This window comes from Passer domesticus, chromosome 1 (genome assembly GCF_036417665.1).
Source record: "Passer domesticus isolate bPasDom1 chromosome 1, bPasDom1.hap1, whole genome shotgun sequence".
NCBI classification, from domain to species: domain Eukaryota; kingdom Metazoa; phylum Chordata; class Aves; order Passeriformes; family Passeridae; genus Passer; species Passer domesticus.
This window is the reverse complement of record NC_087474.1, coordinates 31,801,933-31,821,970: the sequence shown is the minus strand read 5'-3', so window position 1 is coordinate 31,821,970 and position 20,038 is coordinate 31,801,933. Positions and strand designations below refer to the sequence as shown.

The 20,038-nt window shown below is 37.5% G+C and overlaps 1 protein-coding gene across 4 annotated transcripts in view; it reads right to left on the bottom strand.

The window, feature by feature from the left end:
• Positions 1–20,038, bottom strand: part of PALS2 (protein associated with LIN7 2, MAGUK p55 family member) — a 59,718-nt gene that overhangs the window by 19,044 nt on the left and 20,636 nt on the right. For 2 of the 4 annotated variants that reach the window (XM_064412587.1, XM_064412594.1), the window contains 2 exons: positions 12,484–12,602; positions 7,564–7,716 (listed from right to left, as the gene is read on the bottom strand). In XM_064412587.1, coding sequence (XP_064268657.1) covers positions 7,564–7,716; positions 12,484–12,600 — 270 coding nt within the window. In that variant the 5' untranslated portion in view covers positions 12,601–12,602. Of the gene's footprint in view, positions 1–7,563; positions 7,717–12,483; positions 12,606–20,038 lie in introns of all 4 variants that reach the window. The other 2 variants (XM_064412577.1, XM_064412600.1) reach the window with 1 other exon arrangement.

The following is a 20,038-nucleotide window of genomic DNA, read 5'->3' as shown; positions in this document are numbered from 1 at the left end:
TCTCCAGTCCACACACATAAATACAAGGTAGAAGGAGGAGATTAAAATGAATATAATCATATTTGGAAGACAATGTAATTTAAGCATGATTTTTTCATAAAAGATATCTTAGGATAAAGAAAAATGCATAAGACAATACGTAGAGGTAAACCAAGATCAAACTTGTGCATTAAGACAGTGGAGACCTTCTGTCTTTCTGTCACCTTCTAGTGTAAGGTGACCAAGGTGACTCTGCCCATGGTGGGGAATCTGGAACAAGATGATCTTTAAGGTCCCTTCCAACCCAAACCATTCTGTGATTCTATGAGAGGAAAAGGGACACCTGATAGCCATCCTACACAGTAGTCTAAGGTAAAGCATCCTACAGCACAGGGAGTCACACTGACAGATACATGGAGAGAAGCAGCAAGCAGAAGAGATGCCTACTGGGCCTCCAACTACACAGCTTTGTTTCCTACAGTGACTGCTCAGATATGGTCTGAAGGCAGGTTACTGACTGTGTCACAGGAGTAGCTAAAAAGGAAGACACCATGGGACTATCACTGATACTGGCATGCACATGCCAGAGGAAGACAGCAAACCACCAGAAAGAAGAGCAGATGGGCAGGTAAGAGTAATGATTTGCTGTGCAGTCTGCTTCACCCTTCTGTAAGCCACCTCTAAGCTAAAGGCTGTGCAACCACATTAGGTTAGTGCTAAGCTCAGCATGCAAGCCCTCAAGGTGTCACAAACCTGAGCAGTCATTTTAATCTGCCCATTACACGATGAACCTGCTGATATTTCAACTTGAGGTTAGAAGGAAGTATTAATTCACCGATTTTGCCCCTTCCATTAAGACTGTAAAGACAGCTGCTTATTGTGGCTGCTCTGATACTGTGGACACAAACCAAATCAAATTAAATAGGAAAAACAATCATTTATTTAAATGAAGCAGCTGTCAGATGGTAGCAATTTCTAATTCTTCACTATCCAAGACACATCCAATCCAGAAACCAGGAGAATAGATCTCTCTGCCAATGTTTGCAAGCAACATATTTTTGGATATTTGTACATTTCCAAAATGAAATTAATTTGCATCAGCTACCCATTTTTACAGATTAGCACTCACAAAACCAGGTAGATACAGTGGTATGAAACTTCCAGTTTTCTTCTGGTCACATGCTAGAACAAATTATCCCTGAAGTTTCTGACCATAACCCACTATACTTCTCATAAAGCCTCACACAGCTGCCTGGACAGGTCTCTGCCCTTTAACAGTAATGCAATTTATAGATTATAATCTGATCCACAGTCCAAGAAGCCTACTAAAATAACAGTCTGTGTCACCCTTTTCAAATTAACATGCTCTATAAAATTCTTCAGTTCTTAAATCTGATCCCAGAATTCACATTCTGATTCTTTTTAACCATTCAGTTTTAAGGATAATCATGACTTAATACAACTGCTACTTAACCATCTCTCAGCCAAAGGATCTTTTTCCTATTGTTTACACAATGCCTGAGTCACAGGAGTATCAGGGACTGCCCACAACTCTAAAGTGGTTTCTTTAAGAAAAGCAGTTCACTGGTTTCCTGAAGGCACAGTTAACTTATTACTGTCCCACACCTAACTCTCAGTTCTGAAACTCAAGAATCTGTACCAGTGCAATGAGCCTGTTTCCAGCCAGCCAGGGCATGACCTACAGTCCTGAAGAACACTTTAGTACAGATGCCTGGCAATGGGGGCCTTGAGCCTGTCCCACTGCTGGACTATTTGCCAACATTTTATGTTGCTAAGTTACTTTCTTATTTCGGAACATGGCTGAGGGAACTGAGAAATACATGGACTTCTCTGGTTTCTTTCTTGTGATACCCGAAAAAGTGATAGCCTGTGCTCCTGCAACTCCAGAGCTCCACTGGAATCTGACCTTTCCATACTGGTGCTGAAACACTTATAAAACCACTGCCAAAGTCTGCAAAACAACATGGATGATCAACAACCATAAAACAGTTCAAAGTTTCCTCCATATAAAATTTCCTCCTGTAAACAGGATCAGCTGATTATCCAAGAGTGGACAGCTGTAGAAAGGTTCTCATGAAAAAATGCCAATATTGTCAGAAAAAGGCATTTAGAAGAACTGCTACAAATCACAAGAAGTAACACACAGTCGTGTGGATACACAGTCCTGTGACAGACAGTATGGTCTATTTATGCAAGATGCTGTCAAAAAAACAATCCATAAACTTAGAAGATATTGATCTCTTTACAGTAGTTTTCTGTGGCTGCACATATTTGACAGGTAAAAAAATATTTTAAAAAGTAATTGAAAATTCAGTAAACAGAGAACCATTAAACATGCAAGGCTCTCTACAGTGCTGAACCCAAGTTCAAACTCAACATTTGTTTTTAATTTAAGAAACTCTCTACACAATCTAAATGTGTTATGAAGCACTGCCCCAAATAATATAGTAATGATTTCTCCAATTCTGATGCAAAAGAACAATTAAGTTACAAACTGGAGGCTGTGATGGGAGGGAATACACAAGAGTAGAATTACTTTATAGTCTTGAATTCAGGACTCCTTTCCTAACACTTTAGGATTAAAAGTTTCTAAAATATTTCCTTTCCTCTTCTATGCACTAAATGTGTGTTAGTCTTCCCTGATAACCTTGTTTAAATACAAGAACTTAATAAATAGACTAGAGACCCCTAATGTTCATGTGAAAAGAACACATTTTAAAGGCTCTCCTGGAAAAGTGAGGCAATCATTCATGACCTTACAAAAATCACAAAAAATCTTACCAGGGCTGGTAAGAACACAGGAATATGTATTAATGTCTGACTAGGAGGCAATTTAAGATCACTCTTTCTAAATGAAACATTTCAAAGGTATGATCAGCCCTTACAAACCTAACTAGTAGAAGACAATACTGGCTGCTTTTCAGATTAAGTATTTTTCTGCCAGCAGAATCTATTTAGGATGAATGGTTTAGCTAATTCTTGAAGGGTGAAAGCAACAGAACAAGCTCTTCCAAGAGGAAGTAGAAGCGATTCTTCTGCATATTTAACCACTCCAGTAGTGTGAAAATTTTGAACTGCTGCTTCTTTCCTCAAAGCAACCTCTCTTACCACTCCTGCTTCTGCTCTCCAGCTACTGTCTGGTAAGATTTGCTACAGCCTTTTCCACGTGCAGCATGTGCCAGCTGGCTTTCCAACACATACTGACCTACTGGCCAGCCATCAATACTGTGAAACTCATTAGAACTTTCACACTTTGACCTCTGAAAAGTTCAGTTAAAACTAAAAAGGACAAAAAGCAGAAGGGATTTAAAAAAATAAAATTAAAGGAGAAAAGAGAAAAGAGGAAATAATAATACAGCTAGGCATGCACCTGTCTGTACTCCGGAGTTAGCTCTTCCCAAATGCTCTTCTACAAAAATGTGTAGAAAAAATGAAGTCCTATAATTTGGTATTTCTAGCACTAAATGATACTTCCAAACAAACTACTGCACTGATGCCATGTATATCACATTTTATACTTGCATACCGAAGCAGGTTACAACTGTGTCATTTGTAAAATACAGTCAGCCTCTAAACCAATTACACAGTAGTGTCCATGGAACTTTTAAAGAGGCCGGTTGGGTTGTTTGCACTTTTACTGAACTGGAGAAGAGATGCAAATGACTTTTTCTACAAATGCAATTGACATTGTATTTTTCCTCTTTCCCTTCATGCAGAATTTGGAATATGCCTACTTGCACCAAATGAGACAGAAATGATAGCACTTATTTATTGAGTATTTATAATTTTCTGTTTCCTTTTTGCAGGAAACACATAACTTTCTCAAGCCTTAAAAAAAGATACTATAACCACATTTTGGTCTGCAATTTGTCCTAGAAGTTCTTCTAGAGTGGTCTTAACTATGATATTGGTTAAATAAAAAATTGTACTTTGACCTTAGCTGATTTTGTTGCTTGCCTTCACAAGGGTAATAGAAGTACAAAATTAAGGGCTGAAAATTCTCCCCAATTTTAGGCTTCCAAATTGAATCACAGCAGATATACTTTGAAGAAGTAAATAGATAGGTGCTTTCGCCCATACACAGCAGCCAAACCTGCTCATTGTTTCTGCAAATGAGACTTCATGCCTCACAACAGGCACACAGAAAATAAATTTTAAAAATACCAATTAAAACTTCTTCAGACTTCTTTTTTTAATGAATTCCAATTATGACAGAGTGATGAATAGGCCAGTTCTCCAGGGTAGCATTTAACTATCTTAGCCATCTATTTTCCTTTCACACTTTTTGGTCCTTTTGGCACAATCCAGGTTTTGCAACAAAGTTGCACTGTATTTTTTTTACATGCCATGACTCACCCAACACTATAGGGAAAGAAGCAGCATATAAGCAATAATCATGACATGAATATTTAAACTAGGCTCCATGGAAGAGTCGACAAACTGCAAAACAGCAAGTGTGACACTGATACTAAACAAATCAGAACTTTCCATAAAACCCAGAATGACTGGACAAAATGGATCATGGGAAAGCATCAACATGCTTAATAAAGGAGGTTATGCTTCTCAAATCTAGTCCTTGGAAGAGTCACCAAGCATGACAACAAGGCAGTTAGAGTTGTTAATGTAGAACAATTTCCATAGCCCTTTGGCAGAAGTCTTTCAAAACAACAAAACTATAACAGGATAAGCAGTAAGGCTTTCAAGTGGAAGAAAACATTGCTTAGAAGACAGAAAAATTGGTGCCAGGAATATAGTATTTTTAGTTTTCAGAATTCATGTCATCAGGGGATTTCCACAGGCATCTGGGCTCAGTTCTGCACCTGCCAATATACTGACATGTCAGATAAATGACCTAGGAAATGGGGATGAGGAGTGAAATGACAGGTTCCTGATGCTGATGAACTACTCAAGGACTAAAACAACTGACTGTAACTGCCTCTGCAGGCAGCTCATGAGCAATAGACTGAGAACAAGGCAAATTAAATTCAATACAGACTGCAAGGGAAAACACAATCCTAGCTTAACATATTAAGTGACAGACTCAGAAATGGTATCTCGAAGATGTAAACAATATAAAACCAAACTGAGCCTAACAAGCAATCCACCTCTACTTTCCCTGAGCCTAGAGGTACCTCTTCTTTACTGACAAGGTGGTCAAATACTGGAATAGGCTCCTAAAGAGGTGGCTGATGCCCCATGTCTGTCAGTATTTTTAACAGGCCTTTGGACAACACCCTTAACAACAGGTTTTAATTTTCAGTCAGCTCTGAATTGGTAAGGCAGCTGGAGCAGATGATCACTGTAGGTCCTTTCTAACTGAGCTTTTCTGCTCTATTCATCAGCTGTTTAACAGGGAAACCAAATACTAGTAACTCTTATGCCATGAGTAAAAAAATCCAATGGAAGTTATGAGACTACTTTAGAAATTCATGCTGTATACAGCTTTGCTTTCCTTCATTTTATTTGTTTGACATAGAGAAACACAATGGGGCCTCTCAAACCACAAGTAACATGAAAAAGCTGATTAAGAAAAACTGTTCACTTTCTTCCTACACAAGAGGATGAGAATATTAAGTGAAATTGACAGGAGACAGTCTCTAAACCAAAACAGCAGAGTCTCCACTCAGATGGGGGATGCATGAATGACAGATTTTCACATGGGTTGAAAAAAAAAACAGGATAAGCTCATGGAAGAGAACCACAGGTGGATCACACTACTTCTCACTCAGAAGTCTTATCAACAAATCACTAAATCTTCACAACACATTTTGGAAGGTATCATTGTTGACTTGTTCTAGCCTTATAGTCTTCACTAGACACCTACTGCTGTGACAGGGAAAGAAAAAAGAAGAGATGTTTGCTAAACGGATCTTTAACATGCAATTAGAAAGCATTAAAAAAATTGAGCAAAATTGTAAAGTTAAGATAGCATATATGCAGTTTCACGTCTGCTCCTTATATACCAAGCAACAAAAAAGGTACAAGAGCATAAATACTGACATTCCAGTTCATCAGCTATTTTGGAACTTTTACATTACATGTTTAAGTTGCTTAAGTCTTAACTAATGAAGTATCTGACACCAACATCATGTTCTGCCTCTCTGCAGATCTGACCACCAAACAGGAATAAATGCTGGGTTTGCCTTAGTGTTGGCTATTCACCCAGTAATACTTATTTGATTCTTAGTCACCCAAAAATTTTTATTTTCTACAGGCCATCTCCAGTTTCCACCCCAAAGATCCTTTTCCCAAGCTTGTCTTTGGCCTTTGCCATCTCTCTCCAGAGATCATTGCTATTGAGCTTTTCAAAGTGCAGCACTTCAATTGTTATGCCCTTTTCATCTTTTGATTCACCATCCTCTTTGACTTTCGGCTTTATTTTCTCTGTCTAACACAACGGATCATTGTCAGATCTGTCAGTGCACAGTTGGCCCTCAGTTCTAATGCTTGTGCATTTTAACTATCAATTCCTGCAAATTCATGTAGTCCTTTTCAAGTAACATTTTCTTCTATGGGATCAAAGACTGATTTGTAGGTTAGTAAGTCTCCAAATCATAGTTTTTCATCATTCAGCTGTGATGCCTTTCTGGACAAGCAAGAGCACAAGGGAGGCCAACACAGGAGCGGCAGAGGAATTGTGAGTACTCAGAAAAGCTACTGCCCCAAAAGCTGAGTTCTTGAAGTGATTCCTTTTCCAATAGCACACAATATAACTAAAAGCATTTCCAGTGTTTATCCATGTTAAACAGTAATATATCTCACGTCTATGTTTGTAAAACATGTAATGAAAAATCTGGGCAAAAAGTGTGTTTAAACTCATCTATCCCAAAAATGCCTATGACTTCATACCTGCCGAAAGAAACCCACTTATACTAGTTATGTTCTTCTACAGAATACCTTTAGCTTAGTAGCAGCCCACTGAAGTCCACTGAACCCTACCTAGGAAAGGCCAGAATCTACAAAGGATTTTCAAACCTTGATCTTTGAGGCTCAATACAGAAGCTGATCATAGAAACAGCAAAATGGAAAAACATCTGCTTTTGACAAGCATATGTCAACACTTCACTTAAGCAGAGCAACAGTGAGAGGGCTGCAGAGTCTCAGCTTCAGCTGCAGTGCAGATTGGATCACAGAAGAATCAGGTTCATTCACTCTGAAAACCATACATCTTACATGAGTGTGAGTGCAAACACCTGAACTGAAATGCACAATGCTTGAGATCAGGAACAGAGATCACCTGGAAATGTTACAGATGAAGCAAGCCTTCGGGGAATTTTTATGGAAACTCCAGTCACACAGGAAGTAAAAGCTTGTCCAAGATTCATAACAGAACCTCCAGAAGAATTTAACACAGTGAGTAAAGTTGTTGTTGAAATTATATCATAAAATAAAACCATGCTTATTTTTAACATGGCTTCTGATTAAAAAATAAAGCCTTTTTTTTAGATTAAAATCCTACATATTACACTTTGCTATAGTTCAGGTTTTGTTTCATTATTATTCCTGGATCTCTACGTGGACACTGATACAGTAACTTGGTAATATACAGTAAAAAGGTGGCACCTGAAAATGAGGCTCCTTGAGTATTCCAACCAATTCTGCAACATTTTCATCCTTATTTACTAAGGGACTGATGTCTTCAAGAATTTCATTCACCAGCTCCAGGTTGTTGTCACTGACAGCCTCAAGTTTAGAATCTTCCAGTCGCTCATGAGCCTGTAAGATTAAATACATGAGACTATAATGTAAGTAAGTTTTGAGTGGTTCAAATCTATAAACTTTTCAAGTAATTTCACAGAGCAATCTTCAGCAGAAAAGCCAGAAAAATTATATACAGGATAACCTGATTAAACTGCTGAAGGATTTTGCATGCTCAACTACACTACCCAATAAACTTTATAAGCAGCACATACCAGAGAGGCTTGTAAGTGCTTATCTCCTCTATGTTACACACACCAAGCACTGTTCTGTCAGCAGAACAGCACCTCAGGACCTTTCCTGCTTTGGAATCCTAGAGAAGTACACCTTCTAGAAGAAGGGCAGAAAAGGAACTATGGGATCTTTTCAGAGTCTGCAAGAAAAACATTTACCTCAGACTCCTCCCATTCAAACACCTTCTGAATGGCACATTCCACCTGCTAAAGTCTGCCTAACTGAAGGAAATGCTAAAAAAAAGTTGGAGTCAAAGGTAGCTAGCAGTATCCTGGGCTGCATTAAAATGTTACTAGAAGAGTGAGTGTTACTCAGCACTAGTGAGGTCACACCTGGAACACTGTGAACATTCTGGAATAGCTCAGTGAAGGGCCACAAATATGATGAAGGGTCTGGAGCACCCCACATTTGAGAAAAGGCTGATCAAGCTGGGACTGTTCTGCCTGGAAAAAAAGAAAGCTCAGGGAAATCTCATCAATGTGTATAAAAGGTATATTATGCAAAGAGGACAGGGACAGCCTGTGTCCAGTGCTGACTGGTGACAGCAGGCATAAAATAAAACTCAGGAAGCACTGTCTGAACATCAGGAAACACTTTTTTCCAGCGTGAGGGTGACTGAGCACTGGCACAGGTTGCCCAGGAAGATGGGAGTTTCCCTCCTTGGAGATAGTCAAAAGCTGTCTGGATGTGCTCCTGGGCAACCATCGCCAGGCAGCCCTGCTTGAGTAGGGAGAGTTGGACCAAATGCCCTCCAGAGGTCCCTGCAGCCTCAACCATCCTGTGATTCTTTGATAACATTTCATGTATTTCTAGAGCTATTCCTGCAGACATAATCATTTCTTGAACTTTGCAGATACTGAAATTCATTGAAAGGTAGGAGCTTTGAGCAGGAAGAGAAGCATATCTGAATGCTTAATTTATTTATTACAGACAGTGCTCTATCATAGAATTAGGAAATAAGAGGAGGCCAAAAATAACTCAAATTCTCAATTAGAAGTTATTTTCAACAATGTAGCACAAGAAATTTACAAAGGAGCAGTTACTTTGGCATATAAAAACAAACACATAATAGATATAATTCAGAGTCATCTATATATACTTCCCACAGATATAATTTGAAGGTATGTGAGCACTTCTGCCCTCTTATTACTGCTTTAAAACAGACAATAAAATAAAATTTTGCTAAAAGCAGAGAACTTGGCTTCCTGAAATCATCTGAGTCTTAAATTCAGTACTTCATATCTATAAAATGCTATTTCTGTCGGCCTGATGGCCAAACTCTGGAAAGGTTAACTTAACAGAAAGGCATTTCAAACATTCTCCAACACCAACACACACAAACCAAATGACTGTGATTACCAAGTTATAGGAAGCTCGGCACCTACACACATTCTCCTTTATAAAGGAAGGCTATTTTGTACAGAACACATACAGTAAACAATATCCTCCTTTTGAAATTTAGTTCTTTTACGGCAAGTAAAAACACAAATCTAGTGATTTTAAACACAACCCAACTGCAAAACCTTTGTATGATTAAAGAGTATGGGTTACCTTTTTCTCATTAATTGTTTTCAAAAAACAACCACTAACACTGAGTGATATAATCTAAATACAAATATTCTCACCCTTCACTCCAAAATCAAGGCCATGTATATACTGATGAACATAAAGTTTATTCAGTGAACAATCTCTGATCCTGTAATATGTTGAGGAGTAACAGGATATGGAATGGAATGAGTAAGTTAAAAAACAAACAAACAAATAGGAGTACCTAACTTGGACACTGCAATTTTCTTTTTCACTTCAATAGAACATTTCAGAAATATTGATAAGCGAATTGAGCCTTTCTGTGCATTCAGTACGTATCATACCTGCCAAATGTTCAAACAGTAAAGCTTTTACCTCCAACAATCTGACATCTTAAATACTGGACTAAATGCTTATAGATTACTCCCAAGATGTTTCCTTGGCGTAGGCTGGGCATTCACCTAGTCTCCTGTAGGCTTTGCTACAACACTAAAAGCAGTAGTGTAACAGCAGAAAGAAGATAAAGTTTTGAGATTGGAAAGAATAGTTAACCATCGAGGAGAAGAGAATTTTGATACCATAGTTCAGTAGCAAAAGTGAGGAGAATTAATGCTTGTTCCAAGTTCAACAGTTATTTTCCAAAAAGCGTATTAATTCTAAAGACTAGTTAGGCTTGAACACAAACACCAGCATAAGAAAGATATGGAGCTGGGGTTGTTAAGTCTGGAAAAGAGAAGACTCTGGGACGACCTTATAGCAGTCTTTCAATACTTAAAAGGGGGCTTACAAGAAAGATGGGAACAAACTTTTAGTAAGGCCTTTGGCAACAGGACAGGGCACAATGATTTTAAACTCAAAGAGGGTAGATTTGAGACTAGATGTAAGGAAGAAAAGTTTTAGGATGGGTGTGGTAAAACACCACAATAAGTTGTCCAGAAAGGTTGCAAACGCTCCATCCCTGTAAACAAGGTCAGCTGAACAGGGCCCTGAGCAACCTGATCTACTTGAAGATATCCCTGCTCATTGCAAGGAGGTTAGACAAGGTGACCTTTAAAGGCCACTTCCAACCAAAACTACTGTATGATTCCATAAACATCAGTGACAGGAAAAACATTTTACAATCATAACTGTTCTCCTTTCCTCTACCACCTACTGAAAAATGGAAAGATTCAGTGAAAGAACCCTATCCCAAAAAAAAAAAATCTGTAATTTCTACCTTATTGCCTTTATTCTATACAGGAAAAGTGTGAAATTAATGTAATGCCACACTGCTCTGCAAAATACTATAAACTAACTACTATACTTATTGTTCGCCTTCATTTATTTAAGGCCCAAAAGGAGAAAGTAAGTTTGTATAGCTTGTGGCACATTTCCCCAAGTTTCTTATTGTCCTTTTTGGTGTACTTTACATGATGATTAGTCTTAATAACTGGCTAATAAAGGAAAATGAAAAAGCTTTTGCATTTCTGGCCTGCTTTGAAATGATTGTTTAAATAATGTAACCATCTCAGAGAACTGAGATGACTGAAAACTGAGAACCAGCTCTTCTAATAGAAAAGCAAGTTTATGTATTTTTAGGGACAAATATGTGAATTACATACGCTTCACCAAATGTGTTTTGATCTTATCCTTATTTAGCACTGCTTGTTAAGACTGAGGATTTTTCCAAAATAATTATAAAGGAAATATGAGTGCAGTCACACCATGTGAACACAATTAAAACCTTTAAGCATTCTAGATAAAGCATGTGTACAGTTAAGAATCTGTTTCCATTACAAGCACTTTTTTTTTCCATCTGCTAGTCATTAAATTCCACCTAATTGTTACTAGCCATCAAAGCACAAATTCTTTATAAGAAAAAAAGGCTTTGCAGTGATCATTTTCCTCATGATAAATATTAAAGATGACTTATGCAGCAGGTACTCGAAGTTTTTCCCATCATCAGTAAAAAAATTCTTTTACTTACTCTAGTAAATTTAGTACACAAATCTTTCTCTCTGCAGTCATCTCACCACCAGATAAGACATTTCCATTACTTCTAAGTTTATTACCGTGCCATGTCTTCATCTTAAAACCAATTTTTTGAACAGCTAAACAGAAGTAAATTCTTATATGAGTACTCATGAGAAGTTTTCCTTTTCAGATTTTTATACTGAACAAAATCCCTGGACAACAATCCTTTAGCTTTACAGAGGATTTCATACCTGCCCTGAGGGCACTGCTTTCAGATGTCTATTCCTATTTAAGAGACAGCTGTATTTAATTTAACTGGGTTTTCCTCATGAAAGGAGCTTATTTGTATGAAGTAAGATTAAGAATGCATATAAGTGATGAACAGTATTTGACTGCATTTCCTACTGGTAAGACCAGCTACATTTTCATTAAAGAGTCCAAATTTTTTTTTGCAAATATCACCTTACTTATTTATAACTGATTGCTACCACCCATACATAAAATATTTTTGTAATTCAAGAACAAAAACTTAGGATAATCTACTTTTTAGCAAGCTGACGATTAAAGATAAAATTATTAGTCTGAGATCCAGGAAAGGGCATGGAGAGAATATTTTCCTGGCATATCAGAACGTAGTTTTGAGCTAAAGATGAAAAGAAAACATTTTTATGCCATGGGATAATGAAGGTGACTGCTCTCACTTTTCATCTCTGGCAAAACCACTAAAAGTCAGAAGGCATATGGGTTATGCACACAATAGTGGTTACAAGACTACATTAAAATCAACTGCTTCTGATTTCAAATATTATGATTTTTTTCTTCATAAATAATGTAACCACATTATTTCTGTAGTCTCTGAATTTTTCATCTTCCTCTAGATTTTTCTATATGACTATTAACCAGCATGCACAGAAATTACACCAACTCTTCACTTTCAAGCTGGCCTTCAAGTCTTTTAATAAGATGAACCAACAGCATGTTGTGGGCACCTCAATCCATAATCAATGTTCACACAATAACGTAAGAGTTAAAACATTTCCAGATTCTACTCAAAGCAGCAAATTGAAATACCTTAGCAAGTGATCTTACGATAGGGTTTTCCATAATTCCTTTAAGAAAAATCAGGTCTATTTCTTCAGCGCCTGTTGATGTCGGCAGATCGGTAAGGTTGTCTAAGACCTGCTGCATGGCTGCTGACAAAACAAAAACAAAAAGTAAATACTGACCAAAACAGGCTTCCATAAGGAGCAAAAGCTCTGGGAAACACCACAACAGTAATTTTAAAGACATTAAGCAGTCAAGTACATCTACTGAGAACAAGGAGACAGAAGAGAAAAAGAACTTTTTGTGTGTGTGTGTGTGTGTGTGTGTCTGAAAAATGAAATAAAGATTATATCCAACTGAATCCAGGCCCAGCACATTCCTTCCAAGATTTGCTACTAAGGATTGAAAAAAACAAACACGGACAAACTATGTATAAGGTATGCATAATTCTCCAAACACAATAAAATCAACTCCTTCAGTACTCTTTTTATTTCATATTTTTTAGAAGTTTTTAGCCCTCATTCACAGAGCAACCCACAAGTTTTTCAATGCTTGTAGAGGCAGATTCACTCTTGTAAAAATGAACATGCAGTTCCAAATTAATTTTTTTAAACCAAAACTTTGCTTCCAAGGCAGCTCTTACTGTGGGAGCACTTGTGTCCACCGCAGCAGTCCTTTACAGCCAGTCTGACCCACTGCACTCTGGCACTAAGTGCACACAGTGCAGATGCTAACACCAGCCTGGTCCCACTACACACTGCCATGGGAAGTACATCCTGCAATGAGAAATGCATCGTGCCTGCCTGGTACCCTCCGACTTGCTGAGAGAACCTATCTTGGCTGAGAGTCAAAAATGCTGCCCAAAGACATGTCAGAAAATGCCCCCATTCCAGCTGTCTGGTCCCCTGAAGTCATTGAGGTGAGTAAGAGAATTTGTCTTTGTTCTTAACTTTACTCTTTTAAACTCTCGCCAAGCTATATATGCATTCTCAAACAGACACACACACAGGTGTACTAACAAAATCTCCTGTTGAGATCCACAGCAATCCCAAAAGCCTTGGAATAATCACTGTGTTCTGCAGTGCTCTGCATGTTGCAGAGTAGTATATATCAAGAGAATTAGAAAAGCCTATATGCCCCTTCTCCCACACAGGAATTTACCCTTAAATTTCCTCACTGCTTTATAATGAAAGCTATTATGAAACTGCACAGTAACAGAACAAACTGCATTTCTCAACACCTACTTTCTGATTTCAATTCTTCCTAGAAAATTCCATCTGAAGAAAAAAACTTCTGGCCATTCTTTCTATTAAGTGGAACTCACTTTTCAACAAGCAAGTCAACTCACGTGCGACATTTTAACTACAGCAGTGCATGTCAAAAGACCTGTATTATGTTAAATGTTTTAACTGTACTTTTTTTTTTCAAGAAAAGTGAATCTTCTGTGAAACCATGAGTAGGAGGGAAAATAACACTTTATGTTTTCAGATTTTGAAGCAGCATTCTTTCTATTTTGTAACAGACAAAGTCCTGTCAGCAACCACACATTACATAAAGTCACAAAATTACCATGCAAACAGTTCACAACTTCCCCAGACTAGGTACATCCTACATCCTGACTAGTTCAACTGCAGGTGAAATTGCCTTCTTCACATTTTCTCAATTCCCAGTTTCAGACTCGTGACTTTTAATGTAGTCACGCAAGCTGTACTATCTGGAGAAGTGGGCAGATGTTTCTGGCCAATTTACGTCATAGGTGCTGCATAATAAAGCAAGTGTTAGAATAATAAGCTTTCTTTACATTTTTAACAGTTTTGCAAATTCTTTTCAAGGGATTTCAGGTTAGCACTTTTTCTCCTACAAATAATCAGAGAAAATGCAAAGCTTCCTTGAAGTCAATGTATGCATCTCAACTACCAGCTGCAATTCCAGCACTTGATGGTGACAAAGACATCTATAATAAACACATTCTTCATATTAATTCCATTACATTATCCTGTTTCTTACTTAAGCCTTTCAGAATTCTGCCTTAGATCAAATTAAAAAATATAGTCCCTACATAAAAAAATCTTACCATCAAAAAGAAAATGTTAAGAGTAATGTTAAGCTTCAGAACAATGTCCTCAGGCAAGTAGTCAGGGTATTTTCAAATCAATATTTAATTTAATAAAGGTTTCAAAAACATCTAGCATCAGAACTACTTAAGTATATTTTAGCATTCTTAGAAAACAGCAACCAGCTTTATCAACATGCAGAGTTCAAAAAATTCACAAAGGCAGACTTGCATTCCAGGTCACCAAAACCAGCTGTTCTCAGAAACAGCTTCCTACAGTTGTGTGTTGGTTGCCTCATAGCACAGCCATCATGTCAAGAGTTTTCTTAGCTATAAATAGTGTTGTCTTAATATTAGCAAAGCAAATAGAAAGCAAACCAAAAAGGCAGGATAAAGCGCCTTTACTCATGCTGTATTGTTTGTGTTTGAACACAATATGAGGGTCAATATTGCCTCAGTGTAGATAGTTCCCCATCTCAAAGGGGAGATCTTTCTAAATAGTTGAATAAAAAAAAAAACTTTTAAGCACCCCTTTATTTTAACCAGTTACAATGTTAAGCAAAAAAAATTTAGCATGAGTAAGGTTAAGCTTCAATAGTCTTTGCACCTGTTACCTAGCACATGGTAGGCAGAGGAATATTTATATGCTTCACCAAGTTTCACTGCTTTACACTCAGCTGGCAAAATATTCAGAACATGATCAAATGTTATTTGCCAAAAGAAAAATCATCAAGAGCATATTCCAACAGGAATGATGCCTGCTGGTTTATTTTAAAAGAATAGATCACAAATATATGGATACTTCTTTTGATGCACTAGACAATGCATTTTAATCTCAGTGTTTTATGTGTATTATACAAGTCATGGGCCACTTTCAAATATAGTTCCTGTTTAATGTGAAAAGCTGGTATTTGTTGATGTGTGAAAATAGCTTTGAAAGTCTAAGCAACATACAGACTACATAAGCCTTAGATATTCATACATGTACTTTCAAAAAATTTGATTTATCTAAAGACTAAGGGCAGAGGTGGGAGGAGGGGAAGACACTTGGGGAAATGTATAATGGAACCATTTCTTCTGTATCTATTCAAGAGGCTTTTGTTTACTCATTTCTAGGGTCTATTAGACAACAAACAACAGGAGATACTTTGTTTCCAGGCTTAATTATAATGATCTTTCAGAATAATGTAGATTCACATAGAATTTCAAGTAGCACTCATTTAAACAAATTCCTTTTTTTCTTTCCAGGGGTAAAGCCACCTTAGCACTTTTTAAAAAGCATTGCATCTTATTCCTAAACAGCAGGAATGAAAGCTGAAGATGAAAGTACTTAGGTAGGAAAGTTTTACTTAAAAGATCAGCTCCTATCAAGCAAGAAACAGATGGAACTGAGGAGTTTTGAGATTACCAAATCTAAATATCCCATCAAGAATTGCCTTTTGAGCCGCACATCTCTTTTGTGGTGAATCTGCCCTTGAAATGTTGATAGAAGTTACTCACAGGGGGGTAGAAAGCCCTGTAGAACTTACATTCAAGTCAGGCATATTGAAGAACTAAGGACTACATGAACAAACTGCATAAACCAGGTTGTCAGAAGTGCTTCTTATTACTGGGCACTTTGGTGTACAACAAAGAGGAAATGCATGCTTTTGCTTCAGTGGAAAACTAATTTGGTCTCTCTTCCCTCTCCTGTCCCATCTTTTACAGGAAAATAATAAGAATATACTAACTTTGAGAGCTCTACTATTCACCTCCCTCTGTCTGAAGACAAGCCTGTTTCTATATTCTAAGACCCATCTGGGGAAAACTTTAAACTCTCATCGCAACACATAAGGATTTGTTTTCACGAGGACACCATGAGACAGGCATGGCTGACTACAATGGTTAACAAAACCACCGAGGAATACACACATATTACAAGAAACCCACTGACAACAGCCTCCAGACACACCAGGAGGAATCGGGTGGCAGAAACAAACTCTCAGTTGAGGAGAGGTGCTGAAATACAGGGATTCTTAGGAAAGGTGACAACAGAACTGAGTCTGAGCTGGAACTCCTAAGAGAAAATGAGATTACAACTCCAGCCCCCGGCTTTCGTGGCAGGGAATACACATAGAATTAATTTCCACAGTCAATTTTCAAAGAACATCTTCATAACTGCAGCAAGTTTAAAGCCTCAAGCAAGACTCAGCAGGAACATACTGGTCTGCTCTGTGCATGCACTGAACAATTTATTCCTACTATATATATATGACCCCACATTCAGGCAAACTAGTTTGTCATTTGAACCCCATTTCAAAAAGGGAAAAGGGGCAAAGCGATGTTAATTGATCTCTGTGGCAAACAAGGTGTGGAAATACAAAAATCCCACTTCCTAATGCAAAATTTACTAACCAGAATTAAATTCCCCTAATTCCCACAGAGTTCTTCAGACAGCCAAAGGATGTTTCAAAGGTTTAATCTACACATTGTACCCTACAATTGTAAGTTTAAATCAAACAGACGTAAAAGATACCCTGATAACTCCTTTCTTCTTGTAATTGTAAGAAAAAGACAGGTTTTCGCCAAGCTCTCAGCTGTGATTCTTCCACCAAATTTGATTTTTATTCTTTCTTTCAGTGCCTAATTCTTGTCTACATTAATTCTATGTAGAGGAAAGAGGAAGCATACATTTAAATAAATTTTCCAGATTTGCAGACAGAAGACAAATGTGTCACTCACTGGGGAAAATTAAAGCTTTTCAGAGCGAATACCTTGCACAATTTTTTTAGCTCAGCTTCATTTTATTAGTCTCCAAGCTTACAAAATAACAGGAATGAAAAGAAAATTATGTATAATATATTTAAATAAACATGCATATTTATTTCCACATGGCCTATTCATCTGGATAGAAAGTTATAATAAATACCTCAAGGACTACTGGAGAGGCAGGTACTCCACACAAAGTCTAGAAAGTCAGATTAAAATCTTGTCACATACATAAACTTCAGAAAGAGTTTCTTGTGTGATTTAAAACCTTTTCAAGAGGGATATATTGAAGTTTCACAAGACACACAATAAGCTCAGACAAAAGAAGAATAATTTTTAACTTCACTAGCCCTTATCCAATGACAACTCTGTAACTTTTTCCCATTTGTGTTTAAGGTTTTTAAATTATGATCATTATGCTTAAATAAAAGGCAAAGGAAAAAAAAAAAGTTATTTTGTCTTGGCCACTTCTCTCCCCAGTCACAAATGATAGCATTTTTGGCAGTCTAGAACCTATGAAGAAGTTAACATTCTGAGAATATTTCACAAGTTCATTCACAAACAGACTATTGACCAAGAATATATGAAAGGCTGACAAAGCTCTCTTACTACTGCTAGAGTAAGTTTCAGAAGCTGTATTTTCAGATAAAAGTCTCTGGGGAAGCACTATGCAGTGAGCACATACAACATCACGTTTGTGTTTTCACAGCCAGCAGCTGCAAGCACGGAGCAGGATCACTGCCAGCAGCAGCTCCGGAGCAGCGAGCCCTGCAGGAGCGGTGGAGCTCTGCAGTTCCATCCCGCGCTCCTCCACAGATCAGTCACCCACTCCACACAGCTGCTGACTGCAGCAGGGGGCAGTGGCACTCCTTCAAACACCCACCCTCGCACCTCCTATCCGGCAGACACTGCCAAGCGGGCTGCCCTGGACGGCCGCCTTAACTCAGACATTCCTGGGCAGCATTCCATTGTAACAGCACTCAGGCACCTCTTCTAAATAGGACCCCTTCCTCAGGCAGCAAACACAGCAGATCCCTAAAAAGACAGTAAGATTGATTAATGAAGAAAGCTGTTGTCTGCAGCACGAACACTTTTCTGACTGCAGAATCACATATTGCAATGAATTTTTAAAGGAAGAAGGAAAAGTCTAATTGATAAGAATGAATATTCCTCTGGATGTTCAAATGCTGCCCACTGAATTTCTGCACATTGAAAAGAAATAACATAAGTGCTTCAAAAAGTTTTTTAATTTTTGTAACTTCATTTTCTACAGGTCTACTAGCAAACCAAGATGGAACTATTTTAACATACCTATAAATAGAAGCTCAAGCAGTCCCTACCCTTATCAAACCTGGCTCAACTATATCTTTCATGCCCATGTTTCATGACTGTGAAGGTCACAAAAGCTATAGGGAAGAGCTAACAACCCTTTCCCAGCTTGAACACTGCAGACATACTTCTTTGAGGCTGCGAAGATTGTCTAAAAAAAGACGAAGCACAAATTTTCTGACGAACAGATGGACCTCACAGCTGCATCTTTTGGAAAAAATAAAAGCACTATTTAAAAGTAATCTCAGCAAAGATAAAAAAGGAACAAAACATCAAAACTCCAAAACTAGCAGAATTAAAAGCTTAAGTCTTATTTAAACACATATATCATGACCAACAACAAGATATTGAGGACAGATACACTAAAATCTAGTTTTAAGGAAATTATGTCAGACTTCTCTTTCTTAAAGGATTACCAAGAAAAATATTTCATAAAGTACAAAGGCAATTAACTTCATACTCACTAACTAAGCTTGATGCTTTGAAGATAAGCCTATATAAGTGTTAGGTATTACCAAGTTTTTTGACCTTTTTTAATTAGAGGAAGAACGATGTAAGCTTCAGGCACAGAAATGACTAACTGAGGAAGGACACATATGCACACAAACAGACAAGATTACAGAAAAAAAAATTCTTCAAGCACTATACAGCACAAACCAGAGCATGTACAGCAAGTCAACTAGAAGTTTTTTAAAAGGCTGAATTTAAAATTTTTTTTTTGTATTTTTACTTTTTCTCTACAGATATTAGGAAAGCATACACTGATGTCACGCAAAGACTACTGCATGTTAAATGAATACTAGGACATGCCCCAGGAGAATTTTCAGTTTTGGTGAAGAAAGACTGTACTACCCTTAGCTCTTCAACTACCTTAGTATTTCAGGTACTGGAGAATATATTTGAACAGATTTTTAAATGAAGGCAAAACAGTCAGTGGCTAGGCAGTCTAAGATACCACTTCGTAGTCAAAAGTTATAGGAGAAATTCAACAAAGTTTCAGAATGTATCCTGCACTCCACTCAAGTTATACAAGAGGCTGAGCTTATTGCACACATCCATCATTCTCCCTGGTATTTTGAAAACAGCAGCTGGATGAAGAAACTTGCATTCTCTGCAGTACCTATAGTAATTAATGCCAGTTTATATGAAGTCTAAAATGCCAGCAAAAGAGATACAACAACCTAAGTGCAGCTTTTGAAGTATTGCTTTCTCTAATGCGCACTCTTTCAAATGAATCAAAAGCTTTGTATCTGCATTTCTGCCACAGAACTCAGTATTATTTATCTGCTGCAGTACAACAGAGCCTGAAGAAAGCAGGACTGAAAAAATGCTAACATAAGTAAAGACGACAGTTATATAGCAAGGAAGAAGTAATGTGTAACAAACAAAGAAACAAACTCAAACAAATGTAAGAATCAGTTTACTGTACCACTTTTCTTGGTAAAGCACTTG